The sequence below is a fragment of the Engraulis encrasicolus genome, chromosome 2 (genome assembly GCF_034702125.1).
Source record: "Engraulis encrasicolus isolate BLACKSEA-1 chromosome 2, IST_EnEncr_1.0, whole genome shotgun sequence".
In the NCBI taxonomy this organism is placed as follows: Eukaryota; Metazoa; Chordata; class Actinopteri; order Clupeiformes; family Engraulidae; genus Engraulis; species Engraulis encrasicolus.
In genome coordinates, this window is record NC_085858.1 from 33,817,433 (window position 1) to 33,838,516 (window position 21,084).

General features: G+C 43.2%; 1 protein-coding gene and 1 long non-coding RNA gene across 3 annotated transcripts in view; one reads left to right on the forward strand and one right to left on the reverse strand.

Annotated features, from left to right (window-relative positions):
- The first annotated feature begins 25 nt into the window (after nucleotides 1-25).
- On the forward strand, nucleotides 26-2,994 carry LOC134437772 (uncharacterized). Of its 2 annotated transcripts, none has more exons than XR_010032475.1 (4): nucleotides 26-574; nucleotides 1,171-1,224; nucleotides 1,400-1,580; nucleotides 2,463-2,994. It is a non-coding gene; the product is annotated as an uncharacterized LOC134437772 (long non-coding RNA). The 2 variants fall into 2 exon arrangements; XR_010032476.1 differs by lacking the exon at nucleotides 2,463-2,994 and adding an exon at nucleotides 2,024-2,090.
- Nucleotides 2,995-4,440: 1,446 nt separating this feature from the next.
- tyk2 (tyrosine kinase 2) overlaps nucleotides 4,441-21,084 on the reverse strand; it is a 38,179-nt gene continuing 21,535 nt past the window's right edge. Inside the window, exons 13-24 of the mRNA XM_063187202.1 lie at nucleotides 20,246-20,333; nucleotides 18,183-18,310; nucleotides 17,341-17,476; nucleotides 16,251-16,402; nucleotides 14,297-14,447; nucleotides 13,901-13,995; nucleotides 12,584-12,776; nucleotides 10,360-10,478; nucleotides 9,398-9,570; nucleotides 8,015-8,132; nucleotides 7,254-7,364; nucleotides 4,441-6,867 (exon numbers count right to left, since the gene is read on the reverse strand). Coding sequence (XP_063043272.1) covers nucleotides 6,730-6,867; nucleotides 7,254-7,364; nucleotides 8,015-8,132; nucleotides 9,398-9,570; nucleotides 10,360-10,478; nucleotides 12,584-12,776; nucleotides 13,901-13,995; nucleotides 14,297-14,447; nucleotides 16,251-16,402; nucleotides 17,341-17,476; nucleotides 18,183-18,310; nucleotides 20,246-20,333 — 1,602 coding nt within the window. The 3' untranslated portion in view covers nucleotides 4,441-6,729. The remainder of the gene's footprint in view (nucleotides 6,868-7,253; nucleotides 7,365-8,014; nucleotides 8,133-9,397; nucleotides 9,571-10,359; nucleotides 10,479-12,583; nucleotides 12,777-13,900; nucleotides 13,996-14,296; nucleotides 14,448-16,250; nucleotides 16,403-17,340; nucleotides 17,477-18,182; nucleotides 18,311-20,245; nucleotides 20,334-21,084) is intronic.

Sequence of the window (21,084 nt, forward strand, 5' to 3'; positions counted from 1 at the left end):
AACATCTGATTGTTTCCACCACAGACTTCTATTATAACTAGACTGCGGATGTTCGATGCGTTGTGAAGCAACGGCTGGGGGCGGGACATGGGACGATTTTGGGGCGGAAGAAGGAAGTAGAGCGCCTTTTTCCATGTATCTCTATGGTGGACTTGAAGCCATGTAGTTCCTAGGCAATTCTTGCCGAGTCGGCCCTGTTTCGTTAAAACGGTAGTCTCCCCTCCCTCCTAAACAACCCAGATATTTTTTTCGGGCTGACCCTTTATTTAAGAAAGCTATTAAAATAGTTTAAATGACCAATGAGCATGGCTATTTGGGTTGATTGGCAGTTGCCATTCTTTAGAATTATTGTTTTGATTGACAGGCAGGCCGTTGTCAAGGAGAAGGGCGAGTCTCGCGGCGTCTCCAGGGGAAGCCCCCTCTCTCCCTGCTGCATTACTTTCAACCAGCTCTGCTTTCAACAGCTTCATCACTGCGATGGATTATTTAATTTTGGTACACTTTCCCCACAAATATGCTTTGTTGTACTTTTGGATGTACTTCTCCGTATTCTGTAAGGACCTCTGCGGTTTTGGTAAGTAAAATAAAAGCTTGTATACGTGGCTGATTGACCAAAATGACTGAGCTTTGTTTAACAAACACGTACGACAATGCTAGCTTGTTATTAGCCAAAGGCAGCATGCTGATCTTTCAGTGTTTGATGATCTGTCGGTTTGTCAAGTAACTTAATTGTAATCTGAATGCCTTTGCTTTTGAAAGCAAAATGTGTCTGTTTGGCGTGCATCAGGTGTATGGATTCCCTCCTTCCGTACCGTAGCCAAATCCTTACATATTCATTCACGATGCTGTAAACATTTCACTACCATTCTGGCACTATGCTGGCCAGCCACATCGGAAAAGCAACCTAGTCTAGCTGTGTTCCTCCGTGAAAAACTGTCAAATATTGTTTGTTTCTGTGTTGCCAAATTGCTAGTTGGTGATGAAATGATGGTCATTGGTACGTTCGTTTTCAGTATGCAAATTGCGTCATTAATGTTGACTGTACTGAGTGACGAGTGCATAGTGTAATGCAAACTGTCAGTAATGTTGACGATTGCAGGCCTACTGACGAGTGCATTGTGTAGTAAACATCCTTTCCCCATCCTCATGTGACATGGTTTCATTCTGTAGGCAAAACAACAAACCACACTTCACCTGGAAAACACAGCCAGGACTCACTGTCAGGTAGGCCTAAGTTTCAAATCCCTAAAGTATACGCTTGACTTAAGACCAGAGACCTTCCAATGTAAGGCTAACACCATCATCTGCTTACTCTGCATGTGTTTATATATTAGTAATAACATAGTAATGAAATATATGTTGTTCTCATCACCTTCGTTTGTCATCATTTTCTTTACAGATGTCTGAAAATGTACAGTACACGCCAGCAGGTCTCACCATAGTCAACATCATTAAGGATTTGACTCTCTGACCTGAGAAGAGGCCCCATAAACACACCTGACAAGGACCAGCCACTGTTGCCAGTGCACAACTGAGGACCTGACCAGCCTGCTGCCATCTATGATACTATATAGTACCCGGTATGTAACATTACACTACACTCAGCCAATGCTTGCATCCAAAGCGACTCTTCACTTATTTTTACATGTGCCTCCCAATTTGAAGGGACAAAAAGTAATTTGCTGGATAAAAGTATAGATCAAGCGTAGTAAACTCTCAGCGTTTGTCAGTAGCGACTATCTTCAATAATTACAAGGGTACCAAATTCTATTGACAGATATGCATGCCCACACCATGAAACTACCCACCCCATGATTTTCACTGATTAGGTAGCATGCTTTGAAACACGAGCAGCCCATCTCCTTATCTATTGTGTTTCTTCCCATGAACCTGACACTAATACAAGTTCAGCTACTTAATGTTGAGGTAAATAATGTAAACGACATAAGTATGTTAAGTTGTTGGTGTACCAAACAGTGACGTATTCTCATCACACTTCATATGCCATTATTTTATTTTACAGCGGAGCGGTCTGAAGACGTGGAGTACACTGCAGCAGGTATCACATGACCAAGGACTTGGACAACGTCTTGTTTTACATCTATAGTGTATTGTGTATACACAAGTGAGTCTACACCCCCATATTTCTGCAGATTTAATGGGACAATAAAAACATTTGAAAACTGAAAATGAAGTCTGCACTTCAAGCTCATCACATTAAATAAGTAAAACAGGAGCTTGGTGAGCAGACTTAATTTTCAGTTGTCATTTGACTTTGTTAGTCCTGCACCCAAAACTTTTTTGAGAAGGATGTTCATGGGTTTTTCCTTTTTAAACAAATGTAGACCTTTTTTACTACACTGAAATGTTATAGTTACTCTATATATACCAGTGATATGCTTCAATTATGTTCATGTTACATTAATTATTTTTTTAAAATAGATTTGTATTTATCGTTACAGCTGAAGATGTGCACAGTACGCTGCTGCCTGCATCCTACCACCACAGAGGATCCGATGTGCAGAACCAGCTTCAAAAGCCATTGCAATTATGAAACACAGTTAATAAATGCTTATATACAGCAGCCCGCACATTTTGTTTAATTTGTTATATTGGTTAACCACACTATTGTTACAACACAATGCAGGTGGTACATGCATTGGCAGGTATCAATAAAAAGAAATGTATGGAGCATAATCATATTGGGATAGAGCAGTGGTTCCTAACCTATGGGTCAGGACCCAACTTATGGGTCGCCAAAGATCCACAGTGGGTCGCGAAGCCCTCTTGATTTTAAGGGGTTTCGTTTTAATACCATATAGCCCATGTTGAATATATGACAAAAAAGCTTTTAAACTGATATATGCATAGAGGCAACAAAATGTAAGCGACACATTAAACAGTCATTCTATATTTGACTGAAGACAAATTGAGGAATACAATTTTCTAATGAGTTTCCGCAGGACTCCCTCTCGCCTGGGACTCCCTCTCGCGTGGGCGCTGACACGATTGGGTCACCAAGCTTACAATGTAAAAATATGGGTCCCTGAAGAAAAAGGTTGGGAACCACTGGGATAGAGGAAGATATACAGTAGACTAGAGCATGAGGGAGGGGGTACTCATGGTATGACAAAAATGCTTAGGGGGTACATGAGACAAAAAAGAAGTTGGGAGACACTGTGTGATTGAAGTAATGCATTTCTTACAAGCTTGGGGAAGAATGCCCACTCCATGATTTGCAAGTTTAAAAAGCAGAACATAAGGGTGAATATTTCATTTTAATCTTGATGTCAAGCATACAAAACACCCAGATGGTTAGTCATAGCCTACTGTAGGCCAGGCCAGCTATGTTTTACTAACTGAAAGGTGTTAACTTTGGTTTGTTTACCATACCGTCTACTTCTAAGAGTGATCTAAGAAAGAGAAGCTTTGTATTCTGAATCTTTTCAAAAACTGGGGGGATCAGCAAAAAAAATGGTCATGATGACTGCTCGACACGGCAATCTTCATCTTCAATCTTCCGGATGACAGCTTGGCGTCGAGGAGCCTTTCTTCAGCGTCCATGGTTTGTCTGTCAAACGGAAAGGTTTTGCATGTCATTTGATGCCCAAACATTCAAAGTTATTTACAAATGTCCGTAGAGGATTAACTTGGTGTGGCAGACACAAACCAAACAATATTTTACGCAGATGTACAACATGAAAAATGGAGCATTCTGAGCTCTCATACAAATGCAATGTTGATACTGAGTATTGCTGACATGGATTATGTTTTGCCAAACGGTACGCCGACCCCAAAGACACATCTGTTTGTAGCTAAGTTTGTAGCCTAACTTCCCATTTATCTTTAATTGCGGCTACATTACAACGTGGTGAAGTAACTTATAGTAAGCTAGGTCTTACGCCACTCGGCTGGCTCACGTTAGATGCTAAGCTAAAATTATTATGGTCATCATAACAAGCTCTTCAAGGTTTCATCCCAAAGTATCATTTTATTAATAGCATGGTATATTTGCCATACTTACCGATCACCAGTTCCATTTGAACTTGTGTTGGTGTTTTTATGACAATCAAGGGTTTCTGTGTCGACCAGTTCCACAGCTGAAAAGTGGGTTCAATATTTCTGCTGGGGACGCCATGTCATATTCGGGTGGGAGGGGCGGGACATGTCTTGAAGTGTCTGTTTGTGGATTGGCCGGTGATGTCGACCTATCAGCAATGTAGCTCAACGTTGTCAGGGTGATTATTATATTTCCGCATTTTTGGGGCGGAAGTAAATCAGCCGCGGTTGCTTCAAAACCGTTGAATGGAGTTCTATCGAACTCCGCAGTCCAGTTATACTATACACGTCAGTGGTTTCCACGCTGTGCTGACTTCAGTATTTCAGTCGATTGCACCGATATGTCAGTATCTTGAGATAGGAAATGCATAAAGTCGGGTAGGTTTTGCAGTGAGGTTTATTACATAGAAATACAGCGTTAAAATACAAAAAAATAACAAATACAATCAAAGACAAATGATGAAACCATTCTCCCAGTTACCAACATAGCAAAAAGGCAAAGGCCACACAAGTAGACCTATTGATAAACATTTACCACCTATTCCCCCAAATCCTAGTCTTTTGTTGACACTCAAAAAGTGAACATAATTGGCTTTTAATCAACAATACAACAAGAAGACAGCATTTGCACAGCTTTCAACCTACCCATGCACATAAATATAGGCCTACACATGTATGCAGGCTATTAACAATCCTTGTAGTTAGAATTCTTGATAGGGTAGAGAAACACAATGTTGCTATAATGAAAGCGGATAATAATCACCATGCTCACAAAAAGTCATATTATAAATGCCACACATTATATTTACTGTCCAGTAAGAGGCCAAGCCAAGCTAAGCCAAGTAAACAATTCACATTCTGAATGATGCTAAGTGAAACAGTGCACAAAGCTGCAGATCTCTCTCTCTCTCTCTCTCTCTCTCTCTCTCTCTCTCTCTCTCTCTCTCTCTCTCTCTCTCTCTCTCTCTCTCTCTCTCTCTCTCTCTCTCTCTCACACACACAAACACACACACTACAACCAAAATGGAGCAGCACAAGTGCACTGCAGTGCAGCCTAAAGTGCCGGAAGGAGAGTCAATGAAAAGTGAACTTGTAGGACCAGAATAAGAATAAGAATAAGAATAAGAATAAGAATAAGAATAAGAAGAAGAAGAAGAAGATGATGATGATGATGGTGGTGATGATGATGATGATGATGATGATGATGATGATGATGATGATGATGATGACGACGACGATGACGACGACGGCTAGGTTTTTGGTAGTGCATTAGCAGCTTCTCAGTTTAGGGCAAGTCGAGACTCTTGCCTGAGTCTCGCCAGATGAATATACATGTGGCCAATGGGAAGTACTTGGCCAATGGGAAGTACTTGCCAGAAAAAATAAACGGACCAAAAAGCAGAAAACATTCATTGATGTGATGCGGCAGAGAAGCAATTGGTTCTTTCAGACAACAGTGGCGGCTCGCATCAATGTCAACCGTGTTGGCGAATCTACTACATATTCATTCTTTAAAGGATGGGAACAGAGACACACACACACACACACACACACACACACACACACACACACACACACACACACACACACACACACACACAGTTGGATGAGGCCCCAGCTTCTGAAATACATCTCATACAGTACGCAGAGAGATGTAGACCTACAGTATGAGTGGAGCAAGTCAGAAATACATTCATCTGGCCAGAGTCAGGTTCCTTTTTTTGCAAGGTCAAAGGTCAACATCACAAAAGCAGCTGTGTCAATCCCAGGTTCACAAATGAAAACCAAAACCCTGCCACGACTTAGATCCAACCAGCTCTCCAATCAGCAGATCATATTGGGTACTCAAGGCAGGTAGACCAGCTCAACACTTTAGATTTTCTTTTGCCTTTTCTTACATAACGAACGTAACACATAGGTAGGCCAGCTGTTCAGTGAAGTCATCTGTGTTGGAATGAAACTGTGACAGGGGTGTTTCACTCTCTCAACCAGGAATCGGCACATTCACAGGAGGATACGCTTTGTGCTCCGGTTGGGGGATTAACCCTTTTCACAGTGATGTCTGACAAGTTGGAGGCAAAGCAAGATAATCATAAAGTCATAAACAACTGTCGGTTTGAGGCTTTTATACAGAAAAAGTGGTGTCTGAATAATATCCAGTATGTGTATGTATGCCAATCACGGACATACCGGAGCCGGATGCAGCTTCACCTGTTTTGAAGGTTCTTGATGTCACGTTAGAAGGCCCATTGTCTGTGTAAAGGCAAAGGCTTTGACAGCGCACATGTGGATCTCTCTGTGTGATCTGGGCCAGCACCACAGAGTAGGCCGGTGCTTGTAAGACTATTTGATATAAATATGTGTAAGTATTGTCCAGTCCATGTATGTATCTCCAAGTATTGTCCATGTAATTTCCCTCAAAGGTTTGATAGTGCACATGTGGATCTTTCAGCTGTTGATCAGGGTAGGGTGGCCAGACGCTCGTCTTTAGGACGGACCATCCGTCTTTTCAGTGCCTTGTCCGGCGTCCGGCACAGCATTATGCCGGACACCTGGTTGATTAAAATGCATGAAATTGCATCTACGAAACGCACATTTTCTTGGGGGCGAACCGCCACACCCCCCGTCCAAAAATATGTCCGCCTTTTTACTGACGCAGAGATGGTCACCCTAGATCGGGGGCAGGATAGGGGCCAGCGTGGGTTGCTTGTAGGCCTCTCGTATGTTCTGCATGGACCCGATGAGCTCTTGGAAAGACGGCCGATCGTCTGGCTTGATGCTCCAGCACTGCCTCATCAGGCTGTACACCTATGGTAAGAAGGAGAGAGGGGTTACTGCTTATGCGGGAAGAGCGGTTAAGTGTGTGTGACATTAAAAGGCCTTGATTGCCATTGGTCAAACTGTTGACACAGGGTCACTGACCTCCTATCATAGGAAATAATAATCAAATCCAGAGATAAGACTAAACCTGGTAGACAGTGCCAAGACCAAGGGGATACAAGATCTTTATAGCCTGAAATAGAAGTGTGTACTGGGTGGGTTTTAGGTTACCTCTGTGTTGAAATGATGCCCCAGTGTGTGTGTGTGTGTGTGTGTGTGTGTGTGTGTGTGTGTGTGTGTGTGTGTGTGTGTGTGTGTGTGTGTGTGTGTGTGTGTGTGTGAGTGTGTGTGAGTGTGTGTGTGGTTTAGTATACCTCCGGGGAGCAGTCCTTGGGGGCGGGTAGTCGTGAGTGTCTCTCCAGGAGGCTGATGAGCTTCATCACGGTCATCTGGCCCTGTGTGTTCCCCATCATGTCAAAGAATTTCTGCAGAAAACAGTTGAAGAGTAGATATAACACCATTTAAGTATCTCATAATGCAAAAATGATTGGATTGAATGAGTGCATAGGCTGATTTGTAAGATAACATGTTATGTATCATTTTAGAAGCATTAATTGCCATTGGAAATAAGCCTTGGCTACAAATACAACAGTGTTTGCTGTTGGGCTGTTACACAGCTGAGTTGAAGGTGAAGATTGTGCACATCCCAAGAAAAGGTGCAGGAAAAAGGCTGACTGTCGTTTCGAAGTGAGAGATCCACACACTTCAATCTTTTTTGTTTTATTTTATTATTTCATGGCTGGATTACGTTTCTACTTCAACAGTCTTCATCAGATTCAGGAGGGCTCCTGGAGGGCTACCTGGCGCCCGCGAGCAACACGTTGGCTAATAGAGGTAGAAAATCTGATGAAGACTGTTGAAGTCGAAACGTAATCCAGCCATGAAATAATAAAAGAACACAAAAAGGATTTTTAAGTGTGCAGAGTAGACATCTCACTCCGAAACTACAGTCGGCCTTTGTCCTGCACCTTTTCCTGGGATGTGCACAATCCTCACGTTCAACTGGGTGTAAGCAACACAACCAAAAAAAAAAACACTACACATAAGTCAGTGCAATGGTGAGGGGATGACATACCGATGGTGGGCTTTGCCGACTGTCACAGTTGGTGAGGATCTCATAGAGCGTCACTCCAAAGGACCAGACGTCAGAGGAGAAGGAGAACTTGCTCTCTTTCAGGCACTCAATAGCATACCTGCACAATTACAAAATACACAAGCATGTTGACAGTTGTTTGTTTTAAATTGTCACAGAAAACATATAAACACAGGCAGGCATATAAATATTGGCATTATACAGTGGTTAGAAAAAGTATACAGGTATGAACCCTTTGGAATTACTTGGATTTCTGTATGAACTGGGCATACTGTGTGTTCTGATCTTCCTCTAAGTCACAATAGATACACACATTCCGCTGTGACTAATACTGCACAAACATGACATGCTTTAATTTTTTATTGAATAAAGATGTAGTTAAACATTCACAGTATGTGAATAGGGGGACCATCTCCATGACAGCAAAAAAGAGGACATATTTTTGTAGGGGGTCTTTTGTATTTCTTAGATGCAATTTCATGCATTTTAATCAATTAGGCGTTGATGCTGTGCCGGAAGCCGGACAAGGCATTGAAAAGACAGACGGTTTGGCCTAAAGACGGACGTCTGGACACCCTGTATGTGAATGTGACCTTATTTGCAGTGATGGGCAACCTGGATTTAGGACCACATATTCACATAGCTGGGACACATCTTGGAATATTTGGACTAGGGTTGCAAAATATTAGAAAACTATGCGATACACGATAACATGACTGTATACCGCGATATCAATACTACTCGCAAAATTTAATATATATGTATATGTGAAGAGTTCAGATGCAAAACCCCCTAACTCCATTTCTGAAGACCTGCACTTCTATATTTTTTGAGAACCCTGTTGTTGGTTGGTTTACATTCATGTACTTTATAATACATATAAATAGTTATATTACATAAATAAAATAAAAAATATGCAATTTTGATAGCTTTGTATTAAATAAAAATGAATTAAGATTATTTTCTGAAATGGCACTTAGGGGGTTTTGCATCTGAACTCTTCATGTATATATATATTTTTCCCTCTCTACCTGACATTCTACACTTTATCAGGTATAAAACAACTGAGAGCAATGTTTTATTTCCAACATTATTCTACATAGGAAAAAAACATGGCTAATATACAATATCAACTTAAATGTCAACCTTTTTAATACCATTTTTTTAACCTTTTCACCAGATTTGCTTTTGTGGTACGTGTATTGCAAGTCGTGATATTGCGATAGCGATATATTTTCGATATATTGAGCAGACCTAATTTGGACAGGTAAAACCAGGTCATTTAAAATAGGATGCACTGGCTTGTGGCTTTTGAAACCCAGGTTGCCCTTGACAGCTTACACGCTGTACGAGACAAGAACGTACCAAAACACCGGACTGTCGCCGTCCTCACGGACACGGTAGTAGACGTCGCCTTCCGGAATGTACTTTGTCAGTCCGAAGTCTCCAATCTTCACCAGGCCTTCGTTCTCCACCAGCACGTTGCGGGCGGCCAGGTCTCTGTGGATGTAGCGCTTGGAGTGCAGGTAATCCATCCCCTGCAGGAGGGACAGGACAAGAGATGGGGGATTAAGAGTGTGGGTTCTATAAAAATAATGTGTTCTATAACAATGCAAGATTCCAAAATTCCAAATTGTATTGTATGCCGTCCAGAATTCTATAGAACTTTCACTGCCCGATCATACCCGTCACACCGGTGTGACAATACACTCTTAAAGGTTAACATACTCCATGGATCAGAACAACTTGCTGTGGAGAGAAGATAAAAACGATTGGCAGGAAGGGAGTGCAAAGGAGAATGAGAGCAAGACAGAACGAGAGAGAGAGAGAGAGAGAGAGAGAGAAGGAACAGAAATTTAATTTAGCCTAAAGAAAATAAAGGCATTATCTAGTGGCAGGTTATATAACATCCAGCATCGTCTTACATAAGCAATTTATTCGTGTGTAAATATTGAAATGAAGTCAATGAGGACCTGTCTTTATTCAGATAGGACAGTTGGAGAGTCCCACAGGAAACGACTGGGAGAGAGAGATGGGGGAGGATCGGGAAAAGACCTCGGATCGGAATTGAATCTGGTGTGCGGTGTAAGAGTCAGTGTCTTAGGCCCTGCCGTGGCCTAACAGTAGGGCATTGGTTTACTATGCCGGTGACCCGGGTTCGAGACCCGGGTCATTTGCCAATCCTTCCCCGTCTCTCTCTCCCCACTCATTTCCTGTCTCTCCGCCACTGTCCTGTTAAAAATAAAGGCAAAAAAGCCATTAAAAAATATAGATATTCTTTAAAAGAGTCAGTGCCTTAGCCATTTGAGCAATGGCCGAGGCCTCACCTGGCATATCTGCTGGGCGAAGAGCAGGCTTTGCGCCATGCCCACCCGGTGCTTGGGCAGGTACTCTCTCAGGCTGCCCTGGGGCAAGAACTCCATGATCAGCTGCACCACCTGCCCACCTGCGCCACACAAAACAAGCCAGCTGTGTTAACTTCTGTGTCTATTTAACATATTACAGTAAGTACTTTCAGTCACTGGATGGCATCCTCAGGTTCGCAAACATTTTGGAGCACATTTCTTTCTTCTTCTCCAAGCAGACGCTGTAGTAGGACTCTTGACGTTTCAGCAGCAGGTTGTTGATGTCCATGTTACACTGTATGGACTTTTTTCTGGGCCACACCTCTTTGGCTTACTGCATTTGCCCAAATATAACACAATCTTGAATATAAGACAACCCCACCTTTAACGGGTTCAGGGGGAAAATGTTTTTTGAAGACCAACATTTTGTTTCACATAGGAACACTGTAATAATATTGTTGGTTCACATTTCAATAGTGTTTAGAAGTAGGGTGCGCACATCCACAAGTAGTTGTCCAGGTGCCAGACAAAGGGTAGTAGGTAGTGTGATGAAGCGGTCTGCACACTGTGTATTAACTCAGCCTGAGGAAGACCCCTCTGTTGGATCGAAACGTTACCGTATGTTAAAATGAAATAAAGTATTTTTGGAGTTAATACACAGTGTGCAGACCGCTTCATCACACTACGGTTCACATTTCAATAGAACACATTTCACAGTACAATTTGCATGCACACTCCTTCTAACAGAGCAAAGAAATTGCTACTCAGTACAGAGATTCTCCGTTTCTCTTTGCTCACTTCGGGGTTAGGCTACCAGACAAGCACCGTTCTCTTGGATCATTGAATGGTTTACAACAGCATCCAAAATGTACAAGTGGTTTGTGAAATTGGCATTCATTTTCTGCGCTTCAGTTTCAACTGACACTGTCTGATGGCCAGCGAAAACAACCATAGCTTTCACACACACACACACACACACACACACACACACACACACACACACACACACACACACACACACACACACACACACACACACACACACACACACACACACACACACACACACACACACACACTCTTGGGCATCATTTCAACACCAAGATAACCTAAAACCCACCCAGTACACACGTCTATTTCAGGCTATAAAGATCTTGTATCCCCTTGGTCTTGGCACTGTCTACCAGGTTTAGTCTTATCTCTGGATTTGATGATTATTTCCTATGAAAGGAGGTCAGTGACGCTGTGTCAACAGTTTGACCAATGGCTATCAAGGCCTTTTAGTAATGTCTGTTTTCACCGCTCCCCTTTGGGCATCTGGATAAGAGCCAATGGCATCAATTGTCCAGAGGAGTCAGGCAGGCAGCTCCTTCTCATATGGCACCATGCCAACCATAAGCACTGCACAAGTTACTCTGCAACAATAACAGCTAAGGTTAGAGAGCACAGGGCAGATTAAAAATGGGGCTTCTTTGTGTTTTTTTAGACAGACAATAAGACATGGAATGATTCAGGAGAATGTTGTAAGCTGTTGGATTTCAAAGGGGGTGCAGCGCTACACCAAACAGGACAGCAGGTCAGCCTGATCCACAAACGTCACTGTCACATGAAGTGCTGAGAAGTACAAAGGCACAGTTATGTAAGGCTACGCTACTAATAGAGACCAGCAGGGGGCACAGTTGAGTTTGAGAAGGATGGCTTTGCTAAATCTCTCCTCTGTTTACATTTTATCATGAGGGCTGTAAGCCCTTTGTTTATACACTTCTCTTTTTAACGTGACGTTTCATTTACAGTAATAATGATGACATTTGGGAGCGGAGGTGGTGGGGGGTTGCATAAACAATGCACAAAAGCTCAGCTTTGAAAGCCTATCAAAGTCTCTGTGGTGGCACTTCCCTTTCTCCTAATACAATTGTCGTGCTCTCAGTAACCATAGCGATAGGGAAACAATATCCCGATGAAAAGCCTGCAGCCAGTGTTGCCAGATTGGGCGGTTACGAACTGCGGGTAAGAACGGGAAAAATGGGCTATGGCGTTTTTTTCCCTGCAGTTTTGGGCCCATAGAAATCAATGCAATTTGTTGAAATTGGGTGGAATTTAGAGCATTTTGGTGGGTTTTTTGCCAACCTTTTGGGCGGGATTTGATCAAACACATCTGGCAACACCGCCTGCAGCAAGAGAATGCGCTCTGGTGTTCAACTCTCACCCAGTTCGGAGCAGCAGCCCTTGTACTTGACGATGTTCTCGTGGTAGAGGGACTTGAGGATCTTGATTTCCTTCATCCAGCTCTCGTGCAGATGGCCGCCTCCGTCCTGCTTCAAGGCCTTGACCGCCACGAACTCCCCTGTGCCGTCGTTAGCCGGGTCATACACGTACAGCATCACCTTGCCAAAGTGGCCCTTCAGGTGAAGAGAGAAAAAAAACAGGGATCGTAGAGAAGCTCCGTTAATAACAAAAACATTGGAATCCCATCACCCACTCAAAAGCACCCCCAAATTTGGGAGCATTACAAATAAGCAGGGCTGTAACCAGACATTTTGAAATGCCGAGGTCAAAATACTGCGCGCTGTAATGCATATTGTACATTTACCGTAGAATGCTTCCAACACTTAAGTCAAACTCTTAAGTTTGTTTTCATTAATCACTGCCTTGAGGATAAATGGGGGTGGCGTATACTGACTGAATGTATCATTGTTGATCAGATATCGATTTTGATCACAGATAAATTTTACATTACTGGAAAAAAAATACTGAGGACATGACCTCTGTGTCCTCAATTGTAGTTACGGCCACGCAAATGAGGACTTTGAATAATTACCGGTAATGGAAAAATAAATCTCCACACTCTGCAGAAGCTCCCTTGTGGTGATTCATTTTGTGAAAAACCGACAAGCTTCAACCTGCAAGGTCACAATCACACAAAAGGAGCTTCTGTGGTGGGCAGAGATTTATGTTTTCTTTTTTCCTTTTGTGCGTTCAACAACTGTTTGTTTGTGATGTGCGCACATCATCCAAATGATGAGTCTGAATAACACCACAAAAGAAATGGATCAATATATTTGTTTGGAGGACTATATTATGAGGTGAAAGCATTGCCATGTACTCCTGCAGTCCAATAACTAAGCTGGGAACCCTGGAACAGGCTGTGTCAGACTGTGGCTTATGATGGGGGCAGTCATGGGTAAGCGGTTAGCGCGTCAGACTTGTATCCCAAAGGTGTCAGACTGTGGCTTATACGTTAAACTTGGATTTTTTCACACACCTCAGCTGGCAGGTGCGTCGGAGATTGCCCATGGGTCGCTCAGCAGACTATTTGAAAAAAACTCCTGCACACTGACCATTTCGCTGTTTTTAAAAGTTTTTTCAAATAGACTGTGGCTGATGACAGAAATTGTTTGAGGACAAAACCAAAACTGATCAGGTGATAGATGTGTCTGATGAGAATCTTACGGCAAAAGGGATGACTAAGTATCTTTTAATGGACACTGATAATTGGATGTGTGCAATACTGGCTCAAACTGACCTCTCCCAGGTCTCTCATTTTCTTCAGGTAACGCTTGAGGAAAACACTTGGGTCTGTGTCTTGGCTCGACTCACACCTGGATGAAATGTCAGGATCTGGTCATACACAACAAAAACAAAAAAACATGTCATTATATCAAAATCAGCACTAAAAACTGCTTCAAAACATGCATTGAAATATTTTTTCAAAGAAAAATCATAGCTACAAGCCAGTCACTGATAAAGTCTTGTTTGCACAGATCAAGTACAAAAAGTGAAAAAGAAAAAAAAACATCGCCATGTTGTGGTGAGACTCTGTGGCATACAAAGAAGAGAAAACGAGTAAAAAAAAAATGTTTAAAAATGAAACGAGACAAAAGGAAGAAACGAGGAGAGGAAGTGGTGGACATGAACCCACTCTTGAGCTGCAGCTCGGTGAGCTCCCGCAGTATGGCGCGGAAAGACGGCCTCTCCGCCGGGTTGTAGGTCAGGCACTTGCTGATGAAGCTCGCCAGCTCCTGAGACGATGGCTCGGCCAGCCGACTCTGTGTCTCGTAGAAACGCTCTTTCTGTTTTTTAGGAGGGGGGAGAGAGGGAGACAAAAAAAGATGAAAAATAGAGAAGCGGGGATCAGAGAGAAAAACATTGGTTTTGAGACAGCTGAACCAGGTGACTTTTCGTCTCGTAGAAACACTGGGGGGGCTGTGGTGTCTCAGGTGGTAGAGGAGCCGTTTGGCAACTAGAAGGTTGCAGGTTCGAGCACCACTCTGCTTGACCCCATTGGAGTGTCCTTGAGCAAGGTACTTAACCCCAAGTTGTTCCTGCTGGCAGGGTGGTACTCTGCTTGGCAGCCACTGCTACCAGTGTGTCAATGTGAATGTGTAAATTTGAGTGTGAATGGGTTAATTTGAGGCATACAATGTAAAGCGTTTTGAGGAGTGGAAAGGCCCTATATAAATGCAGTCCATTTACCATTTCTATTTCAATGTCAAAGTCAAAGAGTAGGCCACTTTGATGTCAAAAACCTAGGTAAGGGGCATTAACACAGAAGATTGAAATGTCGACTGACTCCAAACTGAAATTAAAACTAAACATACTAAACATTTACAAAGGAGGGAGGGCTGAAATTGGCCAAAAAGAGGACAAATACAGAGCTTTTGACAGAGGGATAAGTGGGGGTTAAAGAGAGGGGAAAAAACATGAGCATTGATGAGAATTGGTTTGAGATGAGCTGGGGTGGGTGAATGTGAGAAACCAAATGGGGTTTCCATTTGTCACTTGCTTGTGAAGAGCAACCCATGACTCTTTGGGCAAAGACTATGCCAGCCAGCCTGGCTGGGTGTCTGTCAGTTGCATTGAACAAATTAAATGAGAATGCTCTAATAAAACAGAGCAGGGATCAAAATGACAAAGTAAGCCGAATAGAAAATAAATATACAATAAGTTTAAACACTTTCTTTGTCCATATTCACATATATTATACAGTATCTGATGTAAATAGATACTCCACAACTCTAATTCATAATTACATAAAATGTACCGTATGTTCTCGTCTTTTCAGAGTGAGGTTGCTATCAAATGAGGAAACATGAACTGTATGTGTTCATCTTGTGAGGTGAATAGAGCTTCTGAAAATACATATGTATATCGTTGTTGTTCTCATAAATAGGCGGTCCTTTGCCATTTCATTTCTTCCTCTCAAGCTTAGGGACAATACTGCAGGTTCCCCCAACACGTCACGTGTCAATAAACAGTAGTAGAAGAGACAGGAACCCCATGAGGGCCCATGTTCGAGTCTGGTGTGTGGTGATATATCTCAACCGTCAAGTCCAACCCCACTGCTTTCTCTAACCATGCATCTGTGAACATCAAGACTTTTGGAAATGGTTTTGTAACCTTCTAGAGATGTGTAAAAAATCACAAAAAAACTCTTGAATTTGGTTTTCAGAGAAATGTTTTGAGCGAGGCATTGTGTACATCAGACAATGCCTCACCATCAAGACATCATTCTTAATTGGTGTGCATTTTCCACTGGACAGGGCAGCTACATGCAATGCCTAAGCGATTTACTTTGAAATCCCTCAAATTTTGCAATAGTCTTGTTTGTTTGAACTTCTATCATTAGCTTACCCAAGGTTGTTACATTACTTACATTCTCTCTTATGGTGTTCCCTTATGGTCAATAAAAAATATGAAAACATGTGAATGTTTGGGTGGAATTATTTAAATCAGACACTGTTAGTTCCTTCTTATGATTTCCAGGAAGATCAGGCCAGGCTTTATGACCAATTTTGACAGAAATGTAAGAAATTTAAAAGGATGTACACACTTTTTCCCCCTATGACTGTATCTTTTGTGTATGGAGTACATGCCTCGTTGGGCGAGCTGGCGCTCATGGGCAGGTCTCCGTTGTTGCATATCTCCAGCAGGGTGGTGCCAAAGCTCCATTGGTCAGCCGCAGGCCCCAGAGAGGCCCCCGCGGGGACACACTCAGGGGCGATCCACGGGATACGCTCCACACGCTCTACACACCACCACAACAACAGGAAAGAAAGAAAAGAAAAAAAGAACAGAATAGAACAGAAGTGAAGGAGTGAAGAACGAAGAGCATTAAAAAAAAAAAAAGCTGAAACCTCAGGCTAAATGTCATTGCGACACTCAGAAGGAAGTAACGCTACCAGCAGGAAGTGGCCGCTATCTGACTTCCTGTTCCATTATCAAATGTGACAAAAACACATCTGATTGAAACACAGCATGAGCTTTTAAGAATTGGTGATGGGCCTTAGCTGTTATATCAGCTTTCAGACAGCAAGATGCATCTGGCCCAGGCATGCTGTCTTACAATTGTCCCACATTTTGCAATGAATAACATGCTACATACATGTAATTTACGTACATAGTGGCTACTGGCTGCTATAAAATGAAGACAAAAGTGCCGCATGCTCATGAGCTGTAGCTTTGAATGTAACATTGTGACGAAGTTTCGGCTAAAATGGCCTCCTTCAGGTCACACACTGACTACCAGAAATGGCGCACTAATGGGCCATAATTCATTTGCGCTGATAAAGGAATGCAAGTGGAATGTGCTCTGCGCCAGACTGAACTTTGCTATGTGGGACTTTTCAACAGCAGTCTTTGTACATTGTTACAATACAAATACAGGAACGTTCAAAAGGGATGATTTCATAGCACAGTATTTTGTTGAAGAAAACCCAAGGACATTTCCCAATCCTTCCCCACCTCTCCCTCCCCCACTCAGTTCCTGTCAACATTTTCGACTGTCGATAAAGGCTAAAAAGCCCAAAAACAAATACAAAAAAAAATCTCTTCTTTCAAATAGTCGCTGAGTCATCCAATGACAATGCCTGACAACTGAAGTCAATGCGTCATGAAGTCTGCTCAGTCTGCTTGGACAACCCTGTGTCTGTGTCTGTGTCTTCAGCTGAGGACCTTGGGGTTTACCTTGAGATGACAGCGCTGTGAGAGAGATGCCAGGGTCACTCAGCTTGATGAAGGGAGAGGTGCCCTCCTCCAGCCCCGGTCTGACCACCAGGATATTCTTAGCACACACGTTTCCATGCACCAAACGCTTGGATTCCTACAAGCATGATGAGTATGCATACACCATCAAGCACACACACAGAGACAGAGACAGAGACAGAGACACAGAGACACAGACAAACACACACAGACACACACACACACACACACACACACACACACACACACACACACACACACACACACACACACACACACACACACACACACACACACACACACACACACACAAACACACAGACACACACACACACACACACACACACACACAAAGAGTTTGAAAATTCCCACAAGCAGAAGTGCACATACCCGCCACACATACAGAGAAAGGATTTTTGTGAACAAAAACTTGACATTTCTGTTGACATCATGCAAAATGAATGTGCCATGTTTAACCGTGTAAGATAAACCATTTCTGTTTGTGTATGTATAAAGTCTGTCAGTGTGTGTGTGTGTGTGTGTGTGTGTGTGCGTGTGTGTGGTAGGAGGCTCTGCTAGTCTGTCAGTCGTTGTGCGTGCGTGCGTGCACACACCTGTGTGCAAGTGTGTGTGTGTGTGTGAGAGAGAGAGAGAGAGAGAGAGAGAGAGAGAGAGAGAGAGAGAGAGAGAGAGACAGAGAGTATTTGTGTGTGCGTGCGTGCGTGCGTGCGTGCGTGCGTGCGTGCGTGCGTGCGTGCGTGCGTGCGTGCGTGCGTGCGTGCGTGCGTGCGTGCGTGCCTGCGTGCGTGCAGTCGGAGACTCACCAGGTAACTGAGTGCGCTGGCTAGCTGTTTGGCCACAGTAAATTTCCACTGGGGAGTGAGGCGTCCTCTTTCTTTCCGCAGGAAGATATCCAAGGGACCAAACTCCACAAACTCCTCCACCATTATATCTACAGAAGCAGCATGCACAGAACGTGGAGGGTTTAACCATTCATTAAGCTGTGGATTACAAGACACTGACCACTGAAATAACTGTTGTGGAAAAGCTTTATGTTTATGGTTTCATAAGAAGAGGACACATGAGGCCTATACTAATGCTGCGATCACACCGTCGGCGTTGAAAGAGCTAGAACGCTGCTGACTCCTGCCTGGAAAGCACAGGTCAGAGGCGTTGAACACGGCAAAAGATTCAACCTGAAGCGTTCGACCAGGAATCTCGAACAACTGAAGCTGGTGTTTAGAAAAATGTGAACATTCTATTCGCTGACAGCTGCTGGCGCCGAGCTCATTACATTATATGAAGTTCATCTTTTGACGCCCTCGGCTTTTGACGCTTTTGACGCCCTCGCCTCTAGAAACGCTTCTGCTGCTTTTAAAGCTTCTGCCGCCTGCTCTCCCATACAAAGTCAATTACTTCCGCATCTTTCCACGCGTTCAACGCCGGCGGTGTGATCACACTGTAAGAAGCTGGTTGAGGAGTAAAACAAGTTAAGTTAAGAGGTAAGTCATCTAATAGAAGATCCTGGAGTCCTGTGAGCTTTACTCCTAAAGCAGCTTCTTAGTATACACCTATGTACAAACAGGTGTGATTACCCCCGCCAAGGAGGTAATGTTTTCGGTCGTGTTGGTTTGTCTGTCTGTTTGTCTGTCTGTTTGTTTGTCACCAGGATAACTCAAAAACTTAAGAACGGATTTGGATGACACTTGGTGGAGTTGTTGGAAATGACCTAAGGAACAAGTGATTCAATTCTGGCGGTCACCCTGAACATGAACCGGAACCAGGACTTTTTAAAAGATTCTTCACCCTTGCTAGCGTACAAATCTAGATGCCCCTAGTGACCACAAATTGAACTGCGGGAGAGGTCATGTTGACATTCCAGTTTCTAACTCCACAAAAAGAAGGCATAAAGACTTACAACTAAAAATCGGGTGTAACAGTCAAATGCTCTAACACAGTGTTTCCCAACCAGGGGTACGTGTACCACTAGGGGTACGCGAGCACACCTCAGGGGGTACGTGGAAAAATGTAATTATAGCAAATATATTGAGTGTAGTCACATTGGGATAGAGGAATAGAGCATGTGTGAGGGTGAGGGGGTACTCATCATATGACTAAATGGCTTAGGGGGTACGCAGGACAAAAAAGGTTGGGAAACACTGCTCTAACACACAGCTTCCTTCCTTCCTTCCTTCCTTCCTTCCTTCCTTCCTTCCTTCCTTCCTTTCAAGAAGCAAAACTGTTTCTGGCTGACAATGTCTTATGAAGTTGCTAGCACAGGACTAAAAAAAAGAGGACATTGGCATAGTCATATTAGTGTTAGGGGCCAAAGAGCTTTCCCTAATGGCCAAGGGGAAAGAGGATATTGTCAGAAACAGGTGCTTGTCTGTGTATGTGGTGGGGGCGAAGGGGACAACCGGCAACCTTAGGGCTACAAGTCTGACACTCTAACCGCTTACCCATGACTGCCCTGTGGTTGGAAACTACTGTGGTTGAAATAAAAACAAGTACGCTCACCTTAACAGGCCTATTTTAGTGTTTGGAGGGGAAAAGCTTTCTGTTTATGTTGAAAGGAAAATACAAGATTGGCATAATCATGTGTAACCTAGGGTGGTCCAGGGAACGGATGAGCTTAATTTAATGTCCCAATAAAAAGAGGACATTGTCATGAACAGGTGCACGTCTGTGACAGGGGTGTGTGTGTGTGTGTGTGTGTGTGTGTGTGTATGTGTGTGCATGTGTACATGTGTGTGCGCACACCTGCGTGCCTGCATGCGTGCGTGTGTATTAACGTGTGTGCGTGCGTACGTGCATACGTGTGCATGTACATGTGTGTTGTGGTGGCCTCATAAGAGGAAGCAAGCAGTGAAGGGATAACAAGACTCACTCTCAGATCCCTTGACAGAGATGCCGTGAACGAACACCAGGTGACTGTGGGACACCTGGCTCATAAGGCTCGCCGTCTCAAAGAACGCCTGTCAGGAGGAAACACACAACACACAACACAACTCATTAGGATACAGAGCGAGAGAACACACAACACAACACATTAGGATACAGAGAGAGAGAACACACAACACAACACATTAGGATACAGAGCGAGAGAACACACAACACAACACATTAGGATACAGAGAGAGAGAACACACAACACAACACAACACATTAGGATACAGACAGAGAGAGAGCACACAACACAACACAACACAACACAACACAACACATTAGGATACAGAGAGAGAGAGAGAACACACAACACAACACAACACAACACATTAGGATACAGAGAGAGGGAACACACAACACAACACAACACAACACATTAGGATACAGACAGAGAGAGAGCACACAACACAACACAACACAACACAACACAACACATTAGGATACAGAGAGAGAGAGAGAGAACACACAACACAACACGACATATTAGGATACAGAAAGAGAGAACACACAACACAACACAACACAACACATTAGGATACAGAGAGAGAGAGAACACACAACACAACACAACACATTAGGATACAGAGAGAGAGAACACACAACACAACACAACACAACACAACACAGTAGGATATAGAGAAATAGGGAACACCTACTGTAACAACACATTAGGATACAGAGAGAGAGAACACTTACTGTAACACCCATTGAGAGTACTGTATATATATTCTCTAATTCTATATACTCTCAATGGTAACAACTCATTTGGAGACAGAGAGA